The 23370-nt window shown below is 37.9% G+C and overlaps 1 protein-coding gene across 2 annotated transcripts in view; it reads right to left on the bottom strand.

The window, feature by feature from the left end:
• Positions 1 to 248: 248 nt before the first annotated feature.
• The window catches only part of TMEM19 (transmembrane protein 19), a 30757-nt gene continuing 7635 nt past the window's right edge, over positions 249 to 23370 (bottom strand). For both annotated transcript variants that reach the window (XM_072655388.1, XM_072655387.1), the window contains exons 4-7: positions 6103 to 6240; positions 5409 to 5663; positions 2428 to 2637; positions 249 to 1048 (exon numbers count right to left, since the gene is read on the bottom strand). In XM_072655388.1, the coding sequence (XP_072511489.1) occupies positions 885 to 1048; positions 2428 to 2637; positions 5409 to 5663; positions 6103 to 6240 (767 nt within the window). In that variant the 3' untranslated portion in view covers positions 249 to 884. The remainder of the gene's footprint in view (positions 1049 to 2427; positions 2638 to 5408; positions 5664 to 6102; positions 6241 to 23370) is intronic.

The following is a 23370-nucleotide window of genomic DNA, read 5'->3' as shown; positions in this document are numbered from 1 at the left end:
AGCATTAACACCTCAAATGGAAACAGTAAATTGGCATCTTATACTTGTTCACAGATACTTAAGAAAAAAAGGCCTATTATCAAAGAGTTTTTCAGAAACAATCTACTAAAATCAATAAATTAATTTCTATATAGCAACTTTAAAAAAAAAAGCCAGTAGGATACACGTGATTTACATTAAAACACATGCAAGACATGTTTTTTTTCTTATGGATTGTTTTTTTCCCTTATATTCTAATAGACATAAGAACAAGTATAACTATCTATTTTATTAAACTTTTTCCACTAAACAGTAGGAATATAAATGCTCTTACACGGATATAGCTTACTAGGACCTAAAAATGACATTTAAACATAGAACAACTATTTATGTTTGATTCATGAAAACCATGGGAAAGTCTAGAGTTCCAAAAATTTTTTATGTTTCCAAACACATACTTGTTTAAAATACTGCAAATGGATATAGTAAGCCAGCAGCAGGCAGAGTAGTGTTTTGGTATGAGTCAGATTAGACGTCATGCAATTTCTGGTTTCCCATCCTAGGTAGACAAAATTGCAAGGATGCCACAGAAGCAGCATGTTTTCAGCTCCAGAAGACAATAGAAAAGACCTCTTTTTGCTCCACCAGCTCCATTCAATTGGAAAACTGCACACTCAGGTCCTGGAACATATGTTTGATTTTTGTTTTTTCCTGTTGAATTTTTCTTTCCTTGAATGTTTCTGGCTGCTGCATGAAGCTTATGTTTATGGGAAGATAAAATGCAAAATCAATTAAATCCCTACAAGTGGGGTGGGTCAAATGATTGTTTTGAGGTCAAATCTTGGAAATACAAAGTTCAACTTAGACTCAGTTTTGGTCTCCAAACAATGTAAACTGACAACAATTCATTCTATAGGCCAGAGAGCCCATGCTGCACTAGGAAGCAAGAGAGCGATGAGGATGGAAGAAAACAGGTTCACAGCATTGTTATCGAGAATAGGCTTCCCTGATATGTATTTTGTCTCACCAGTTGGCTGGCTGACAACCGAGCGAGTGCTTTCATCCCAACCTGAAGGAGAAAGGAAGGAAACAGAGTTGGAGGTTCAGCTCACAAATTATAGGTAAAAGTACTGAAATGAGGTACAAGTAAACCACCTGTTAAAGACGCACTCAACCATTCAGATCTCTAAGCCACGGAAAGGGTATCAGGTTTGGACTTTAGTGGGGAGGGTCTACCTGTTGGTCAAGTTAAAGCAATAATTTCATCACCACCCCAGCTCTTAGCATGATGCCTAGCACACTGCAGGTGCTTAATAAATGTTTATTGATTCACCATGGAGATTTGTAAAAGCAAACATATTTAATAAAATAATTTTGCTGTTCAGTTGTTTCAGTCATGTCTGACTCTTCATGACCCCATTTGGGGTTTTCTTGTCAAAGATAATGGAGTGGTTTGCCATTTATTTTTCCAGCTCATTTCACAGATAAGATGTCACTTTATTATTAATAAACAGAAATGATCAAGTAAAAGAAATATAATCATGAACAAAGTGAAGAATAAAATCATACATAAAAATTAAAGTATTTACATTTTCATAAAAGGAAGGTTAAACAGTTACAAGATCTTCTCTGCTCTCTGTTTTTTTCCTATTATCTTTTCTGTCTGCATAAGGGTAGGAAGGGAGAAAGGAAAGTCTGGACCACGATTTCAGTAATCAAGAAAACTCTTTCCAAATGATTCAGACTAGAAATTTATCTGCAAATTTTAATTATATTGCCTGAGGCACTAATGTGTCAGAAGGACTTGAACCCAGTCCTTCCTGTTTCCAAAGCTGAGCCTTTATTCAATATGTCATGCTGTTTCTCTATACATTTAAGATTTTCAATGGTTATTTTTAAAAACAGACAGAATATATTCTTCCATACTTCAACTTGAGACTACTTCACATAGGTCCCAAGTGCCTTTTGTGTCCTTTATATCTGCAATCTTGAATGGCACAAGGGAAGAGCACTGAGTCAGGAGTTAGAGGATCTGGGTTCAAGTCCTGCTTCTGATACTTTCTACCTGAGTGACTCTGGGCAGGTCATTTCCCACCCTGAGCCTTAGTTTCTTCATTTGTAAAACTGCTGGGTTGCTTCTGAAGTTCCTGCTGATGTTAAGAGTTATTCCATGAGATACAACTTCAACACTTATTCAGTCATTCCCCAGCTGTTGGGCTTGGAGTTTAATTTTTCACTTTTATAAACAAAAGCGCTACTAATATTTTGGTAAAGATAAGTCTATGTACAACTGTATCCCTTATGAATGGGATCATAAGCTAAAGAATATGATCAATTTTGTAAACTTTATATATGGATTGACCTTTCACTCTTTTGCATCTTCTCCCCAGTTCCTTACAGACCAATGTAGTTAAACTGAAGATTAAAAGGCAATGCAAGTGCACTTACCAGAGTACTGCATTGTCGCTCCTAAGTATGAGTCAATAACTGATCCCAACAAACCAGCCATTCCTGCAAATGCAACCACTGGCCATTGGGGAGCAGAAGATTCCAGATCATTCACAAAAATCAGCTGTGAGAAGAAGAAGGCCATGCCCACCAAGGACCCACCAAGAAAGCTGGAGAGAAAGCCGACTGCAGTGACCCCTCCATTGGTACCTAAAAAACAGAAAACATCCCCGTTGAACTAAGAAATGTCATTGGTTATCCTGGGCAACTTAATGAGAATTTAATAGCCATTAAGACTACTATTCACAATTACAGATATAAATGTGATGAGAAATGGGGGAGGGAGAGTATCAAAGCCATCACGTGAGAGCAGCAGCGGATAAGAGAGCTGGACCTGGAATGAGGAAGACCTCAACTCAAAACTAGTCCTAGACACTAAACAGCCCTGTGATTCTGGGCAAGTCACTTAACTGCTGTCTGCTTCAATGTCCTCATCTGTAAAATGGGTATAATAACAGCAACTACCTCCCATAGTCGTCATGAGAATCAAATGAGATCATATTTGTAAAGCACTTAGCACAGTGCCTGGCACACAGTAGGAGCTATATACATATTAACTATTAGTAATAGTAGTAATATGTAGACACCTGAAGTAAGTGTTGAATAAATGAAAAAGCATTTACTGAGTGCTTACCCTGGAGCCACTCATCATGCTAAGTGCTAGGGATATAAGACCAACACCAGAATAGCTGCCTTCAAGGAGATTACCTAATGATAGGGGAAGAGAACACAGAAAAGACAGCTGGAAGTGGAAATCTAGGACTTCTAAGAGGCAGAGGTAAGGAGGGAGTGTATTCTAGGCTTTGGGGACTGCCTGGGCAAAAGCACAGAGAAAAGAGATGAGTGTGAGAAACAGTAAGAAAGCCAATTTATTTGTACCCAAGAAAACACGAAGGGAGTGATGTTTATAGGAAGCATTAGACAAGGAATGATTGAAGATGAGTGGATGACTGTGGGGGCAGGGGGGCAATCTGTGGGAAAAGCTGAGCAGGGATGGGATCATATATACCTCGACTGGCTGTGGTAAGGAGAGCCACCTCTGGAAATGTCAAGGGGTTTTGAGATGTAGAGAAGGGAAGAGGAAGCTCATTGGGAAGGGTCTCTACTTTCCCCAATGAAGTGCGATCATAAGGTCTTCAGCTCACTTAGGGTTGGGTGTAGTGGTGGAAAACTGTTTTGCTTGCATATCCTAAACTCTATTTTGTCACTTGGGACCCACCTTCTATTCTGATTTGCGAAGTAGTTTTAATTTGCTATGGACAATTATTAGCTGACTTGTTGAATCCCTCATGCCTTGGCCTCTCTTGACTGTAAATTCTGATAAATTACCATCCCCTTACCTTGTTCTTAGGCATGAGTCCATTACTGTCAAGTTGTCTAAAGTTAGAACACTGGGTGATCCTTCTTATGCTTAGAAATAAGTCTCGTCACTGTTCAGATGCACAGGGAAATATCCCTAATGCCCTATCTCCATCAGATGTTTGGGGGGACATCCTATAAAAACCGTAATGGAACAATGACTGTCAGTCTCTTGACTGCATGGTTGTCTCACAACCTCGGCTGAAGCACCAGGAATTCCTCCTCTCTCCCCTTCTTAATTCCTTTAATAGGTTTTGCCCACTTACACTGCTGACCTCTGGGCTTTGCTCATTACCCTCTGGAAATGTTAGTATTGTGGCTAATAAAGCTTCCTGTAGTGACTCTTGAAGTTTTCCTTTACTCTCAGAATCCGACTGAACCACCTATGTGGGTAATAGGTAAAGGCTTGACCGATGTTACCTCTCTTTAGATTAATGAGGTGCTGAACAAAGCTAAGACTTGGTTTCCAGGTAGGTGTCTATTTGTGAGTAGGGCCTCCTGCCTTCACTAAAGAGAGTAAGAGCCTTCTGATCCTCAAGGATGAGGGTCTAAACGTCCATCCTTAAGCCTGAGGGATGCTCTGCTGCATCCCATTAGGGATGCTGTATTAGGATACCTCTGCTGCATTGGAAGGGAGTGTCTTCCCTGTTGTGGTCAAAGTGATGTTTGTACCCCTAGTGATATAGGTTCCTATAGAAGTCTGACATGAGAAGAAAAGGTCTGGAATGGCCCACTGAATGGGACATGAGACAGGAAATCATTGAAAAGAGTTCTGATATTCAACATGACCTTCTCTAAAAGCTGAAGGGAAGAAGGTTTGGGTAACTTCATAAACCAAGACGAGTTTTAAAGGAAGGATTGTCTCCTATGAGACAAAAGACAATGGGCTACCCAGAACATTTATTCTTTCTTCTTCTTTGGCTCCTGAGATCCCAAGACAGATATTTTCATGGATTCTGATGTTTCCCTCTAAATCTCTCAGAGAAGCATCTTGGTGTAGTGGATAGGGTGCTGACCTTGAAGTCAGGAGCACCTAACTTCAAATCCTGCCCCAGATATTTCCTAGCTATGTGACTTTGGGCAAGTCCCTAACCTCTTTGTCTTCAGTTTCCTCATCTGTAAAATGAGGGGACTGGGCTCATTTTTTTGTTGGAGGCAATTTGGAGGACTTGTCCAGGGTCACACAGCTAGTAAGTGTCTGAAGCCGAATTGGAACTCAGGTCCTCCTGACTCTAGGGCTTGTGCTCTATTCATTGTAACACCTAGCTGCCCTTGACTCAGTGGCTTCTAAGGTCCCTTCCAGCTCTAAATCTATAATCCTATGACAAATGATTCTATCTCCAGCTAGAAAATGCCTATGAATATTTTATATTAATAACAAATTTTATGTTAATAACATTTCATATTAATACACTTATGTTATTTTATATTAATATAAATATTTTACATTAATAACAAATTGAGAAACTTTACCAATTTTGGCTAAGTCTTCACTTTTAAAGCCTCAATAAGATTAAACAGACATTAAACCAAGAGATTTAAAAACCAAGGTCATGCCTCACCAATTGGAACTTTTTGCCAGGTTGTTATCAGCCTTGGTTGGGTAGTACTCGCAACAGAGCCAATTTCTGAAGCCCATGTATCTCCTGCAGAGGAGGCCAAGGAAGCCAAGAGAGACAAACACATCCAGGAAGCGGTGTATTGTCTGGAGAAATCAATGCAGATTTCACCTGGCCCATTTTCTATCATGTAGAGCAACGCCAGCTCTGTAGGGACAGCTCCATTACAGAAAACCTGAATCCAATTTCTCTGCCCCCCTGCAGAAAAAAACAATTAAGACATGCTTTTAGGCTCAAAAGGAAATACTTAAAGATAAAAGTCACTTGCAAAAGGGATGTGTATTTTTTTTAAACTGTGAAAGGCAACAGAAGATATGATTGTGGAATCCTTATGTGTTCAGTACTGACTAAAATAAGGAGGAATGACAAAATGTATTTTGGTATAAACTGTGCTATCTGCTGTTACAGATTCAAAAAAAGATAATAAATTAAATGTTCTAGAATTCTATAAAAAAGAACTATATTCTGGGCTATGATATATGACTTTCAGATAAATTTAATCATATCATAAGAGCCAAACATGCTTACATTTTAGGAAAAGAAAAAAAAAGAATCAAGCTCAGGGCAGACAGCTTGGGATATTTTATGGTAAAGCACAATTTACTCGTTATGTATCAGCAGATAGGACAAAAATTACCTTCTTTATATTCGGGATCCATGCGCTTCTTTTCTTCTTCTTTCCACTTGGTGAGTTTTGAGGAAGTAATGAAAAATGTCATCAAAGAAGTAAAAAAGCTCAAATTTGCGATGGTCAAGATAAATCCAACTACTACGCCTAAAAGAGACACAATAAAAAAAATACAAAAAATTAAGTCTAGACTTTCATTAATTCTGAGAAAGAAAAATAAAACTGATGACCTTTTCCTATCATTTCAAATACACATTTCCAAAATTTATAGTTAGCAATTTAGATATTTGTAAACAGAGAGAGAAGCCAAAGCTGTTTCAGGCCCATTTATGTCTTTTCTTTCTTTTTGGATAACAAATATAACACCAGCTTCACCAGTCTCTCCCACTGAGACTGTGGATGCTGTTACTGTACTTTTAAGAGGCAATAAATTCTTTTGCATTTATAGATATGTTTTATTACTTTGTTATATCATTACATTTATAATTTTTCTAATATTGAAGCACTCTTCACTCCTGATGTAAACCTCATATACATATGCATATATATACATATAAATATATAAAAAGCTTCTTTACTAATATTGTTCCTCACTATTTACTATAGATCTCATTCTATAGTTTCTTTTTCTGCTTTATCTCTCCTTGGTTTAGCAAAAAGAACCATATTTGTCTCACAGAAAGTATCTGGAAAGATACCTTCTTTATTTTTGCAGACAGTTTATATCACATTGGAATTAAGTTTTCTTTCAATGACTGCCATAATTCACTTGTAAAGCCATGTGGTCCTAGTAAGAACTATTTAAATAAATGATGCAACTTTAGTAATTAATGTGGAAATATCAAAATACACCCTGTTATTACTTTAGAACCCAGACAGCAGTCTATCAGATAAATGTGGTAGATTTTAAAGCCTTTTTTCACAAACAGTGCTATATAAAAATAACATTATTAGCTTCTGCCCTGAAACTAAAATCATTATACTTTGCAAGGAACTTTCATATTCACTACTTTCATTTTCACAATAACCCTGTGAAGGAGGCAGGGTCCTTATTATTCCTATTTTACAGGTGAAGAAAATGAGGTTCAAGTAAGTTAGATAATTTGCCTGAGGACAGCTGCATTTTATTAGTGGAGCTAGGACTAGAATCTGTCTCCTAATGCATAGAGTTAGAAGCAGATAGGTGGTAGAATAGGAGGTATGCTGGGTTTGAATTAGGAAGGCCTGACCCTCTGCCTTAGATACTTACTGGTCGTGTGATTCTAAACAAGTCATTCAGCCTCTGTTGCCACATATGTGAAATGGACCTACCTTACAGGGTTGATGTGAGGATAAAATGAGACTATATGTGCTAAAAAAAACTTTGTGAACTTTAACGATAATGCTATCATAACAATAACAATAGCTAACATGTATATAGTGCCTACTGCGTACCTGGCACTAGGCTAAATCCTTTACAAATATCATCTCATGTGATCTTCAAAACAACCCTAGGAGATAAGTGCTATTATTATCCCCACTTTACAGATGAGAAAACTGAGGCAAATAAAGATTAAGTGGCTTAGCCAGTCCTACAGCAGGTAAATAATCTAATAATAGCTAACTCATCTCCCTGAGTTCAAATCTGGCCTCAGACACTTACTAGCTGTGTGACCCTGGGCAAATCACTTAATCCTGTTTGCCTCAGTTTCTTCATCTGTAAAAATAAGCTGAAGAAGGAAATGGAAAACCATTGCAGTAGCACTACGAAGAAAGCTTCAAAATGGGTCATAAAGAGTTGTACATGATTGAAAGGCCTGAAGAACAACAACATTTATACAGCACTTATGGTGTGCCAGGTACTGTCCTAAGCACTAAGTACAAATAGCATTTTATTTGGTCCTTACAACAACCCTAAGAGGTAGGTGCATTATCCCTACTTTACATATGAGAAAACTGAGGCAAACAGAGGCTAAACGATTTGCTGAGGGTCACACTGTTAGTAAGTGTTTGAGGTCAAATTTGAACTCAGGTCTTCCTGAACCCAGGCCTGGTGCTTTATTCACGATGACACCTAGCTACCTCTAATAATAATTAACATTAATCCATTTCTAGTGCTTGATCCTATAACCAACATCAAATCACTGCTAGATTTATGCATTGTCTAACACTTTAGGCTATTTACATAGTAGACAGAAGCTACACAGTCAGTTTTCTATATGATATAAGAAAAGTTTCCTAACTGTTATAGTAGTTACAAAGCAAAACAGGTCATCTAGGGCAGAAGTGCATCCTTTCCCACAGATAATGGTTCTGGAGAGAAAGCCTGTTTTTTTTCTAAAAGTACATCATCTCTCTGCTTGTTAGTGTTATTTATTTTTCTTGCTGGTACTTGGTAAATCCTGCTCAGCAGCGTCAAGGACACCCACTCTTTCCATCCACCCTACTAGGAACAGTTTCAAAAGAAATCTAACAATGTGACAACAAATACTGCTGAGGAGTCTTCTGTCTCACTTCTGTAATCTGTGCCAGCCTCTGTTCCAAATCCACCCATCACAGCCTTTGCCTGTCCTGGCCCCTAACCCACTGACTGCTGTAACACTTTATTCTGTTAATAAACAGTCAATAAAATATTTACTCACCTTCTACTATGCACCAGGCACGGTGCTAAGTGCTAGAGATAGAGAAAGGCAAAAGAGAATCCCCGCTTTCAGGGAGCTCACAGTCCAATGGGGATTGGGGAAGTGGGGGAATGGGATAATATGCAAACTACTGATAAGATGTATACAAGATAAACTGGAAATAATGTACAGAGGGATTCCCTAAAACTGGAGGTACTAAAATGAAGCCTGAATGACCAGTTATCAGGAATATTGCAAGGGGAATTCTTGCTTTCAATGTGGCTTAGATTGGTTAACCTTCCAATTCAGAGATTTTTAATATATAATCTTGGTAAAGGGAAGATGAATTCTCAGGTACTACATGCTGATCCTTGCCAGTGGTATCATTAGCCTTCTCCTATCTACTCTTAAAAATTTATATACACGCAAACACATATATGTATGTATGTATATATGTATATATGAGGACAGGAATGATTAGAGGCCTGCTTTTGGAATCAGTAAATCCTGCCTGTTCCTGAACTGTCTTTAACACATACTTTAACACATTCACAGGCAAATCTGCTGAGCTATCAATCCCCAGATACCTTTAAGACAGTTACAGATGGGCTGCAGATCTTTACTGATGGAGGTAATTTCTATGTACTATAATAAATCTAGACACTCTTTTCCTCAACCAATTCCCCTGCCCCTAACAAAAAAACCAAACTTATTAATGGTCAACAAAACAATCAAATGGAAAAAACTGGGCAATATTTACCCTTAAGTCTTTAATCCAGTAGAACCCCCACAAATTAAAAATAATGCTTTTGTTCTATGGCTCCCCCCACTTCTATCCCAGGTCATCCCCAAATTTCACCAAAGCTGCTTCTGTTTTCCTTGGTTTTTTTCTTTCATATCCCCCAACATGTGTACACTTCTAGTCCTGAGGACTTTATTCTGTTTTACCTCCTCCAAGTCCATATTTCCTTATGTGTTTCACATATATTTTAACAGCCCCATAATATTTCATCAATATATCATAATTCACCATTTTCCCATTGCCAAATATGGAGTCTGTAGCTAGTAAATATTCTGCTATTAAGAAACAGGGCTGCTATGGATATTTCTCACCAAGCCATTTTTCCTTTCCAAGGTATTTTTGGGAGAACTTTAGTAATGGAAAGACTGAATCAAAGGGACAACAAGATTATAGATTTAGACCAGGAAGGAATTTGAAAGGCTTAGTTTATTTCCTCATTTTATATATGAAGAAACTGAGGACAAAAATGTACATACCCTTTGACCTTGCATTATCTTTTCTAGGACTGTATCCCCCCAGAGATCATAAAAATAGGAAAGGGTCCCACATGTACAAAAATATTTATAGCAGCACTCTTTGGGGTGGCCAAAAACTGGAAATCAAGAGGATGCCCATCAATTGGGGAATGGCTGAATAAATTATGGTATATGAATGTAATGGAATACTATTGTGCTATAAAAAATGATGAACAGGAAGACTTCAGAGGGGCCTGGGAAGACTTATGTGATCTGATGCTGAGTGAAAGGAGCAGAACCAGGAGAACTTTGTACACAGCAATGACCATAGTGTGCGAAAGTTTTTTCTGGTAGACTTGGAACTTCACTGCAATGTAAGGACTTAAAAAAAATTCCCAATGGTCTTTTAAAGCAAAATGCCTTCCACATCCAGAGAAAGAACTATGGAATTCAATCGCAGAATGTAGCAGATCATTTTTTTGTGTATTACGTTTTGGTTTGTTATATGATTTCTGCTATTCATTTAAATTCTTCTACGCAGCATGACTACAGTAAAAATGTATTTAATAGGAATGTATATGTAGAACCTTTATAAAATTGTATGCTGTCTTGAGGAGGGAGGGAAGAGGAAGGGAGGGAAGGGGAAAAAAATCTAAGTTATATGGTAGTGATTGTAGAACACTGAAAATAAGTAAAATTAATTTATAAAAGAAAAAGAAACTGAGGCCCAGAGAAGTTAAGTGACTTTGGCCAAGGTGTGATCAATTTTATGATTTACAGCATTTTATCATATTGCTAAGTATATACCTAGCACACAGGAGGTGCTTATAAATGTTTATTATTGTTTTCTGCATTTTGCCATACTGCTTAACACACTGCCTGGTACATACTAGGTGCTTATAAATGTTTACTGATTGATTATTGTTTTCTAAATATTTCTGCCAGTCTACAATCCCCTCAACAACAGATTAGAGTACCCATCTCCTTGTAATCTTGTCAACATTGGACTTTATCCTTTACTTTTTGCCATCTTATTTATTCTTTAAAGAGGAAGTAGGATGAGGAAAGAGGAAGGACAGCAAAGAGAAATGACAATTAGAAGAGGAAAAAATGCAGAACACGTAAAAGACCAAATTTGAAACCCTCACTGGAGACATTTTAATGAAAATATTTAGAGCAAGAAACATATTTTTCCTGTATTAAAAAAATCATGGGAAGTATATATTTCCCAGGGAGTTTCAAAGTTTTCTTATGAGAAAAAGAAAATTTAACGTAAGACTAATACATTTTGACTGGCTGACATCTCCCTTCTTGAATTCAGTAAAACAAGAATAAGAATGATGCTACATTTATTTATATGTTCTGATAGAGCAGGGGTTTTAGATGTGGGGCCCATGAACTTGGAGGAAAATGCTTTCTTTATTTTCACTAACCTCTATACTTGGCATTTTCTTCAACTATTTTGAAACACTAATCTGAGAACCCTGCCAAAGGGAAGTTAATAACGCAAAAAGAAATTAAGAAGACAAAAAGGCAAACAAAGCCCCACAACAATTCCAATAATACAAAAAAGGAAAAGGAGGCAAATAGAATATTTTATATTCTAATTGCAAAATGAGCTAGAGGAGGAGATGGCAAACCCTTTCACATCTTTGCTAAGAAAACCCCAAATGGGGTCACAAAGAATCAGATACAAGTGAGCAGTACAGTTACAGGGCAGTATTTGGAATTTAGAAAAGCTTCTTAACTGTGGCTGATTTAGAATAGGTGGGAAATGATACAGATTTCTTTAGCATAGAAAAGCTCTCTCCATGCCCACCCCCCAGTCTGCTAGGAAAAGCTCACAATGTCACTCCTCAACCAACTATAACAAATCAAGTGAGATTGTGTGTGTACACACACATACACACACGGAGGCTAGTAGGTGGTTGAATAAATGCTTATTAAAAAAAAAAAGAATCACCTGGCTAATCATTCACCCCAATTAAATCTAGTCATTTCCCAGGGTGAAGGTGCTCAGTTTATACCATAGAACATAGCCAAGTGGCATTCTGGATAGTTAGGAAAACCTAAATTCAAATCCTCAAATGAATCCTGTGCAAGTCACTTAATGACAGTAACAATAACATTTACATTATGCTTACTCTGAACCGGACATTACACTGAGCACTACACAACTATTACTTCATCTGATCCTCAAAACCTACCTGGAAGGAAGGTGCTATTATTATTATGCCCATTTTACAGATGAGGAAACTGAGGCAAATAGAAGTGAAGTGACTTTTCCAAGGTCACATAGCTAGTAATTATCTGAGGCTGGATTTGAACTTGGGTCTTCCTGACTTGAAGTCCAGCTCTCTATCTACTGTGTCACAACTTCTCTGTGCCTCAGTTTCCTCATTTGTAAAATGAAAAGGTTGGATGCAATGACCCCTAAGGTCCTTTTATAGTTGTGACTCTATGGTTCTGTCAACTTAAAAACTCTTACATATAATATAAAATATGAAAAATATAACACATCTCTGGGTCTGGAATCAGGAAGAATCATCTTCATGAGTTCAAATCTGTCCTCAGACACTTAGCTGTGTGAGCTAAGTCATTTCACCCTTTTGGTCTCTGTTCCTCACCCATAAAAATAAGATGGAGAAGGAAATGGCAAAACTGTCCCAGAAACGAATGAACAGAACCTGCCAAGACATTCCCAATTTTCCAAAATCTTTGCCAACAAAACCCAAAAATGGGGGCTACAAATCAGGACATGACTGAAACAACTCAACAACAACATATGAGTGTATGTATATTTCCTAATCAGCATAATTCTGCTTTCTCTCCCATCCACTCAAACATATCTACCCTTTACACCCTACCTAAACTGGGAATGAAAGAAAAACAAAAGCCCTTTTAAAACATGTATACTCAAAACAAATTTCTGCCCTGGCCATGTCCAGAAATACGTGCCTCATTCTACACCGAGCACATCAATATTCCAATTCCTTCTTCCATAGCTCTCGTTTCTTTTCCAATTTTTCCCCCGAGCACTCCCATTTCATCGATAAAAAACATTTTAAACTCTTTTTTGTAAACTCTTGCTTCATTTCTTCCAGTAATTCCAGTTGAATCTGTACTCAACTGTTTTCCTTTGAGGCTTTCTTTTTGTAGATATTTTGGAATCATGCTCTTCTGCTCTTGTACCTTAAGCATTCAGGCCATCATAGTAAAGTAGCTTTTCAGGGGTTTTGTTTGTTTGTTTGCACATTCTTCCAGAATACTTTTTGTCTTCAGACTAGATTTAAGGACCAGGCTCTGTGTGCTTCTCAAGGGAATATCTCTGCAGGTTCTGCTGCTTCTTTTATGGGACAGTTTTATTTCAGGATATCAAAGACAGCTTAGCCTGGGCACCTGCAAGATTTCAGTGCTCCCAAGACAAAGTCTGATGGTTGACTCCCTGGTTTGAGCTCTGCAAGCTCAAGACCTGGGTCTGAGTCAGAGCAACAGCAAAATGTCTACAGGCCTCATTTCCCATGCTGGTCAGGGAAGGAAAAATGACTCATTGTAACCTTTTCTTGGATTTCCCTATCAAGATTCAATCTGGTGCTTTTTCTAGGTCTGTTTAGAAGTTTTCTGTAGAGAGGGAGCTCAATGTCCTTGCTTCCTGCTACTCTGACATCTTGACTCCATCTCCCACTAGCTTTGAAAATTCCCTAACAAATTTTAATGCCAACAATATTACTAAGATACTACAAACAGGGACTATCCTCTTGTTCTCTTCAAGGATTTGAACCCAAGTCCCAACATTCCAAATTCAGTGTACCAAACTGCCTCCCAATGTATCACTTCATAATAACCTGACACAATATTCTAGGACAACATATAGCCAATAATTTTTATAAAAAAGTTTTTAATCCTCTTTTTTACACTGATTTCACTTCTTATTCGCTCCTATCCTGAAACAGAACTCTCTCTTGTAACAAAGAAATGCAGGTAAGCCAAACATATCAACATGTACTGGGCCAAGTCTGAAGATGCATGCCTTATCCTACACCTATAGTCTACCACCTCTCCGGTAGCAATCAATAAATTGCTAACTGACTGAAATATTTATCCCGGAGATAAATATAGCTGTTGATATTTTAGTGGGGGGGGGGGGGAGGGAGAGAGGGAGACGAAGAGGGAGAGGGGGAGAGAGAGAGAGAGAGAAAGAGAAAGAGAGAGAGAAATTTCTGGAATATGAGGGCCACAATCCCCCTATAACTGTACTGTTCAGTTGTGTCTGACTCTTTGTGATCCCCATTTGGGGTTTTCTTAGCAAAGATACTTATGTGATTTGTCATCTCCTTCTCTAGTTCACTTAATAAATGAAGAACTGAGGCAAATGGGGTTAAAGAATGTGCCCAAGGTCATATAGCTAGAAAGTGTCTGAGGCTGGATTTGAACTCATGAACATGAGTCTTCCTGATTCTAAGCCCAGTGCTCTATTCATTGCTCTACCTAGTTATCCCCTGCACCCACCTCCCTCCCCCACTACCTTTAATTAAGATCTAAAAAATTTATTTCAAAAGAAAAAGCCATATCTTCCTTTTCTCTTTAGGTGACATAAGGTATATATGTATGTATGCATGTAAGCATATGTGTGTATACACACATGCCAATCCATGTTCATTTTTCATACTACTGCTTAAAATGCATACTTAGAGACTAAGATAATGTTCTGAGTATTAATTAAAAGACAGTATTAATTAAGAAATAGTTTTAATACTGTACTTTGATGTAAGGTCCTAGTGAAGAAAGTAGACCCTTTGAAGGCACAGATTCCTTAAAGACATAGGATAAGAACTGGACTATAATTTCACTGATATGAGAAGCTGCCCACCGAAGAAAACTCCCTCTTGGCTAATACAGTAGGCATTTTCTCAACAACTTAAAAAGGTTTAGTGGCTTGCCCATGGCCAATGAGCCAGGATGTGTCAGAGCAAGGACTTGAATCCAGCCCTTTCTGTCTCTGAGGTCACCTCTTTATTATCCCAGGGCTGACTTTAAAAGACAGGCTAATTCATTCCTTTGCATACTGGTTGTCTCCAGATGTGCCCAACCCTTTTTGGGTCACTTTCCTTAATAAAGACTAACCTCTCTACTGTTTCTTTTTTTCCTACTCTGCCTCTAACATCACTATGAAGTTCTTAAATATATCTTTTAGGAAAACAACTGTCCTATTATTAATACTAAAAACAAACCAGTAGGAACGGGCTCTTGGTAGGGTGTCAAAAGTATGGATCCTTTCTCAGATGAAGTTTTGAAAAAACTCTTAATGGAAGAAAATGCTAAATTTTAGTTGGAGGTTAGTGAAAACAAAATTCTATTCTTTTTCCCATTGTACTTCTCAGATTCCCTGAAATCTGTCCATAGAGATCTGTGGACCCTGGGGAAGAACTCTCATACCAGAAAGATCAGCTTTGACTAGAGAAGTTATAATCATAAGACATCAACAACAACCTATCAAGACTTAAGACCAACTCCATCAACTTTCTTGAGAAGTTCTTCCAGCCAGCATGTATTGTCATTGTTTATCTATCCGGAAAATGAAGAAGAATTAAGAAACCTCTTGGTAAGGGTGAAAGAGGAGAGTATAATAGCTGGTTTGAAACTTCACATAAAAAAAAAAAACAACTTGGTCAAAGGATATGAATAGGCAATTTTCAGAGGAAGAAATGAAAGATATCTCTAGTCACAAGAAAAAAATGGTGTAAATTCCTATTGATTAGAGAGATGCAAATCCAAACAACTCTGAGGTAGCACATCACACCTATCAGATTGGAAAACATGATGGAACAGGAAGATGATAAATGTTGGAAAGGATGTGAGAGAGTTGGAACACTAATTTATTGATGGTGGAGCTGTGAGCTCATCAAACCATTCTGGAGAGCAATTTGGAACTATGCCCAAAGGGTTACAAAAATGTGCATACCCTTTGACCCAGCAATAGCGCTTCTAGTATTGTATCCCTAAGAGATCATAAAAATGGGAAAGGGTCCCACATGTACAAAAATAGTTATAGCAGCACTCTTTGTAGTGGCCGAAAACTGGAAATCAAAGGGATGCCCATCAATTGGGGCATGGCTGAATAAATTATGGTATATGAATGTAATGGAATACTATTGCACTATAAGAAATAATGAACAAGAAGACTTCAGAGAAGCCTGGAAAGACTTATATGATCTGATACTGAGTGAAAGAAGCAGAACCAGGAGAACTTTGTGCACAGAAACGACCACAGTGTGTGAGAATTTTTTCTGGTAGACTTGGAACTTCATAGCAATGCAAGGACTTAAAAAAAAAATTCCCAATGGTCTTCTAAGGCAAAATGCCTTCCACATCCAGAGAAAGAACTATGGAATTTAATCGCAGAACGTAGCAGATCATTTCTTTTGTGTGTGTATTATGTTTTGGTTTGTTATATGATTTCTCCCATTCATTTTAGTTCTTCTATACAGCACGATTATAGAGAAAATGTATTCAATAGGAATGTATATGTAGATCCTATATAGAATTATATGCCATCTCAAGGAGAGAGGGGGGAAGTAGGGGGGTGGGTAGTGGGAAAAAAAATCTAAGTTTTATGGTGGTGATTGTAGAACACTAAAAATAAATAAAATTAATATAAAAAAAACAACTAAGATCTTGGCAACTTGGCAACATCACTTCCTGATAAAAACAGGGAGAAGAAATGGAAGTAGTGTCAGATTTCATATTCTTGGGCTTAGAGATCACCACAGAGAGTGACTGCAGCCATAAAATTAAAAGATACCTGCTCCTTGGCAAACCTGGACAGTATACTAAAAAACAAAGATATCACTTGGCCAGCAAGGATCTGTGTAGTGAAAGCTATGGTTTTTCTAGTAGCAGTTTATGGCTGTGAAAGCTGAACTATGAAGAAAGCTGAGGGCCCACAGAACTGACACTTTTGAATTGTGGTGCTGGAAAAGACTTTTGAGAGCCCCTTGGACAGCAAAGACATCAAATCAGTTAATCCTAAAAGAAATTAATTCAGGCTATTCACTGGAAGGTCAAACACTGAAGCTTAAATACTTTGGACACATAATGAGAAACCAGGATTCAGTGGAAAAGATCCTGATGTTGAGAAAGATTGAGGGCAAAAGGTAAAAGGGATGACAGAGAATGAAACGGATATAGTGTCATGGAAACAAAGAATATGAACTTGGATACACTTTGGGAGATAGAGGATGGAAGGGCCTGGTTTGCTGTGGTCATGAAGAACTGGATACATCTGAACAAAGCCTATCTGAAGTTTTATGGGGAATTCTAGCAGGATAAAGATTTTAGAGTTAATTTAGACTTTATTGGAGTGGAGAACAGAATGCAGAGACTGATTTTAAGAGTCAACTAGACAGCTGGAGATTGTTGCAAATATCTTGCCTCCTTCTGACACCACTGGATTTGATGAGAGGGATGTTCAAATTCTATCTTAAAAATAAGTGAGAAAACAACATGACTAACACAGAAATATGATTAGATTTGTACATGTATAACCTGTATCAGATTGCTTGCTGTCTTAGCGAGGGGGGAGGGGAAGGAAACAGAAAAATTTGGAATTCAAATTCTTATAAAAGTGAATGTTGATGGGCATCCCCTAGATTTCCAGCTTTTGGTCACCACAGAAAGAGCTGCTAAAAATATTTTTGTACATGGGGGTCCTTTTCCCATTTTTATCATCTCTTTGGGATATAGCTATAGAAGTGGTATTGCTAGGTCAAAGGGTATACATAGCCCTTTGGGCATAGCTGCAAACTGCTCTCCAGAATGGTTGGATCAGCTCATAGCTCCACCAACAATGAATTAGTGTTTCAGCTCTCCCACGTCATCTCCAGCATTTATCATCTTCCTGTTTTGTCATGTTAGCCAATCTGTTAGGTGTGATGTGGTATCTCAGAGTTGTTTTGATTTGCATCTCTCTAATCAATAGTAACTCAGAGCATTTTGTCATATGACTATAGATAGCTTTAATTTCTTCCTCTGAAAATTCCCTGTTCATGTCCTTTGACCATTTATCAATTGGGGAATGGCTGAACAAGTTGTGGTATATGAATGTAATGGAATATTACTGTGCTGTAAAAATGATGAATAGGCGGACTTCAGAAAAAACATGGAAAGACTTATATGAATTGGTGCTGAGCAAAGTGAGCAGAATCAGGAGAACATTCTAATACACAGTAGCAGTCACAGTGTGCAAGGACTGTTTTTGATACACCTAGCCCTTCACAGCAATGCAAAGACCTAAAACATTTCCAAAGGACTCATGATGCAAAATGCCATCCATATCCAGAGAAAGAACTATGAAGTTAGAATGCAGAATGAAGCAGACTGTTTTCTCCTTTGTTGTGTTATGTTTTGTTTTTCTCATGGTTTCTCCCCTTCATCTTAATTCTTCTATGCAACAAGATTAATGTGAAAATGTGTTTAATAAGGAATATATGCATAGAACCCATATGAGACTGCATACCATCCTGGGGAAGGAAGGGGTGAAAATTTGGAACTTATGAAGTGATTGCTGAAAACTGAAAACAAACAAATTAATAAATTTTGGGGAAAAAAGTGAATGTTGAAAACTATCTTTACCTTATTAAGTGGAAGAAAATTAGCAAGAAAAGTCTTCACTGAGAAAGCACTGCCTCTTTAGCACATTAGTTGGTTTCTCATCAGTAAACACTCAAATGCTGGCAAGACAGGTATCCAAAGGGATTAAGGGCTTTGGGGTCTCACCTGATGCTTCACCATCATCAATCATCAATTTGCATTTATCTACGTCCTTCCACAGTCTTCCTCACAAGACTCCTATGAATACATGACTTCACATTGTGAAACAAGCAGGGGATGTGTGATTAGAGATTGTTTTTCTATTCAAGGGATAAGTGGTGCACTAGTTTAAAGCCTTAAAAATAATGAGGTCATTAAAGCCCAATGGGAAAGAGGCAGAGAAAGCAATTTTGCCTCCTAGGCAAGCAGCAAAAAAGCCTCAGATCAATTATATCTTAATTACTTCTTGTATTATCTTTACACTGTGAATCACAAATCCATTTGGGTGGGAGGGGAGGCATGGGTCTGCTACTTTAACTCGTTACACTTCTAAGTTAGAGAGTAGATAAGAAAGAGTTCAGGGAGAATTGAGTTCAAGTCCCGCTTTTGATATATTTGCTTTGTGACCCTGGGCAAGTCTCTTCTCCCCTCAATGCTCTAGGAAACTCTCTTAAGTCTACAAGCTGTAGAGAAAGTGCAAACTTGCATTAGGGGAAGGATTTTCCTCATGTGGGAGTTTCCTATTCCAAAGAAATCCCAGGTCTAGACCCTGTCCCCTAGTCATGCTAAACTAGACTGCTTTTGAATGACTGCTGGTTAAGGTTGTACCCTCTGTATCTGGGAGTGAAACCTCAGTCCACTCATGCTAAATTCACAGCTCTGAATGGTAAATCAGCTTTTATCCTAAACATTAAGCACTTATGAGTTATTGGTTGTTGTCAATGAAATGGGATTAGACCCTATCATGTTATTCAAAGTCCTACCTCCTATTCCCTGGAAGGGGTGTCAATAGGAAAATTCAGTTAGCAAGCCAACATAATAATTTTGTGGTTCAGTCAATCGACTCTTCTGACTCCATGGACAACAGCATACCAGGCCCGTCTATCCTCCACTTTCTCTCCAAGCCTGTCCAAGTTCACATTCATTGTTTCCAAGACACTCACTCTATCCATCTTATCCTCTTCTATTCCCTTTTCCTTTTGCCTTTAATCTTTCTCACCATCAGGGTCTTTTCAAGTGAGTCCTATCTTCTTATCATGAAGCCAAAATTTTTAAGCTTCAGCTTCAGTATTTGACCTTCTAGTGAATAGCCTGAATTAATTTGTGTTGAGTGGTTTGACCTTCTTACTGTTCAAGGGACTCTCAAAAGTCTTCTCCAGCACCACAATTCAGAAAAGTCAATTCTGTGGGTGCTCAGCTTTCCTTACAGTCCAACTCTCACAGGCATACAATGCTACTGGAAAAACCATAGCTTTGACTTTACAGACTTTTGTCAGCAAAGTGATATCTTTGTTTTTTAGGATTCTATCCAAATTTGCCATAGCTTCTCTCAAAGGAGTAGATGCCTTTAAACTCCATCGCTACATTGTCTGCAGCGATCTTTGAGCCCAAGAATATAAAATGCTCGCATTTCTTCTTCCTCTATTTGCCAGGAAGTGATGGAACCACACTTGCCAAGATCTTGGTTTTTTTGATGTGAAGCTTCAAGCTAGCTTTCATACTTTCCTCTTTCATTCTCATTCAGAGGCTTCTTAATTCTTCTCTTTCTGTCACCAGAGCTGAATAATCTACACATCTGAGATGGTTGGTATTTCACCCAGCAACTTTAATTCCAGCTTTTGATTTACCTACTCTGGCATTTCACGTAATGTACTCTGCAAATAAATTAAATAACTAAGGTAAGAGTATACAAACTTGCTATACTCCTTTTCCAATCTTAAACCAATCAGTTTTTCCATGTTCAGTTCTACTTGTTGCTTCTTGGCCTGCATATAAGTTCCTCAGGGGACAAATAAGATGATCTGGTACTCTCATCTCCTGGAGGACTTGCCATATTTTGCTGTGATCCACAAAGTCAAGGCTTCAGCGTAGTCAATGTAGCAATGTCATTGAAGTCCGTAACCCAACAAATGCTGGCAATTTAGTCTCTAGTTCCTCTGCCTCTTCAAAAACCAGCCTATTCTTCTGGTAATTCTATCCACTGCCGCACCTGCCTCCAAATAACAATAGCTAACAGTTATATAGTCTTTTAAGACTTACAAAGTCTTTTACATACATTACACCATCTATACCTCTGCTAAAATCCTATGATGTGGAACTTCCAGATCTTTGATCTGTATGCATGTTACTTCATTTGTAAAATGAGGATAATAAAAGCACCTAACCTTGCAGAGTTGGTACGAGGATCAAATGAGATGTTGGCTATTATTATTACTATTGGTCTTAATTCTAGGCAGTATTAGTCTTATTTTAAAGTTGCAGAGACAGGAAAGTTAAGTTGTAGCTAATTTGTATCAGAGGTAGAATTCAAACTCAGGCCTCTAACTGACTCCCATTCCAGGCCTCTTCTACCACTCTGTGCTAAAATGGAGGAGGACGTACAAGTAATGCTGGAATTTCAACCTCCATGACTCCTGCCTACCTCCTCTTTGCAATGTGGGATGGGAATGAAATTGGACAGGATCTACCAGCTAAGTTATAGCCTCATATCTGCAGATACCTGACATGCTGCTGAATCAAGTCCCTATAAGGGATATTTCTTGTTTTCTTTTCCACTCAACTCAACCACCACCTCAACTTGAAAAGAAAGTGGGCTTTTACCTAACATTGAAAAGAGGCCACCAATGTCAATCAGTGACTCACCACAGAAATCTAGAGCCCCAAGGACCAAGAGAAGTGCACAAGGAGACAAAGGTGACATGTGTCACCAAAATGCTTCTCCAGCATACACATGGCTATTTAAACACCAAAGGTAAAGATCAAAAACCAAGAGCTCCATTCTGCCCAGGACTAAGCACTTGGCATAGAGCACAGCACTTTTGGATGTGCAGACTGTTTCACCAACTAAACGGACCACACACGTAGAAAGGATACAAGCTTTCAGTCAAAAGAAGAATCCAGCAGACAGAAACAGCAAGGATGGAAGAATTAAATAAAGCTAAGAGGCATGTACCAGGTATGGGGTCAGCTAGGTGGGAAGCAGCGGATCACATGAATGAGTATGTAGAATGTGTGAATGGTAGCAATGTATCAGAAGGCTCAAAAGGTAAGTTCGAGTCAAAATGTAAAGAAAAAGTTTTAATAACAATTTTGAAAAGTGATCTAGAAATATACTTTATTAAATAATTGTTTCCCCATTAATTAACTTGTATACTTCATGGTCAGGGTCAAGTCCAGATGAAAACACTTTCTGAAGATCACTCTCATCATTTCCATATTTAATAAGTGATAGAAGAGGTATTAGTATCTGATTCCAGTTTTAAGTATTCAGAGATGAGTTTCAATTAAAGTCTCAAGTAATTACTGAAGCCCCTGAGGTATAGGATTTTAAGACAGTTCAGAGTTTAAGACAAGACTGTTTTGGTTTGGTTTTTGGAGCTGGGGGAAGAGGAGAAAGAAGGAAAGCAGAATAATAAAAAGAAAAGCTATAATACATGTAAAGTACATTTTTCCTCTATTGGAACTATTAAGGAAGTTCCAATTCAAATTTTGAGGAGCCTCACGGAATCTTATTTCATAACTCCTATTATATGTCACCTCTCTTGCTATGTGACTCAATTATATTTATTTTAAATTTAAAGAAACATCATGGAACCTTATTTCTTAACTCCTGCTATATGCCACCTCCTCTATGACTCAATACAGGGATTCTCAAAAGTTTTGGTGCTGTTTTAATCTATTGGAGCTTTAGTTGTTGGATTGTTTCAGTCATATCAGATTCTCCATGACCCCATTTGGGGTCTTCTTGGCAGATATACTAGAATGGTTTGCTATTTCCTTCTCCAGGTTATTTTACAGATGAGAAAACTGAGGCAAACAGGGTGAAGAGACTTGTTCAGGGTCACACAGCTAGTAGGTGTCAGACATTGGATTTGAACTCAGAACATGAGTCTTCCTGACTTTAGATCTTTATCCACTGTGCCAACTAACTGCCCCCAAAACATAGATTTTTGGCTTTGTTCAGTCGTGTCCAACTCTCTGTTGGACCTAGTGTCTGAGGCTGGATTTGAACTCATGAAAGATGAGTCTTCCTGATTCCAAACTCAGTGCTCTATCTACTGCACTACCTAGCATTTTGGAACAAAACTTCAATCCACTCATGCTAGATTCACAGCTCAGTAAAGCTTATTATTTACCATTATTAATTGTCAGCACTTATTTACTCATTTATTTATTAAAGCTCCATAAGTTTCTCCCTGAAAGGCAAGGTTGCCTGGTAGAAAGAAAGGCCCACTGTGTGTGTCAGTAAGATTTGGAGTCAAGTCATACTTGTCACTTACTGGCTGTGTGAACTTGAGTAAGTCAGTTAATCTTAGAGTACATTGACATAATGCTCTTAAACTGCAGATTTGAGTTGGTAAAGGGAATTACAATACCAGGAGCTTCCTAACCCCCCATCCCTCAGAGAAATCACAGGTTAGTAAATTGTTTAATGGAAGAATTTACTCAAATATACGAAACTATTTTTATGTCTTTTTTTTATTAGATAAAACTTTTTTTAAAAAAAATCTCCTTTTTTAAATGGAACATTTAGAAAACTAAGAATTTAAGGCTACCATTATTCATTCATCGCAAACTAGTTAGAAATACTTCAATTCTTTGAACTCAAAGT

This window comes from Notamacropus eugenii, chromosome 3 (assembly GCF_028372415.1).
Source record: "Notamacropus eugenii isolate mMacEug1 chromosome 3, mMacEug1.pri_v2, whole genome shotgun sequence".
NCBI lineage: Eukaryota > Metazoa > Chordata > Mammalia > Diprotodontia > Macropodidae > Notamacropus > Notamacropus eugenii.
This window is presented reverse-complemented; position numbering and strand designations above follow the sequence as displayed.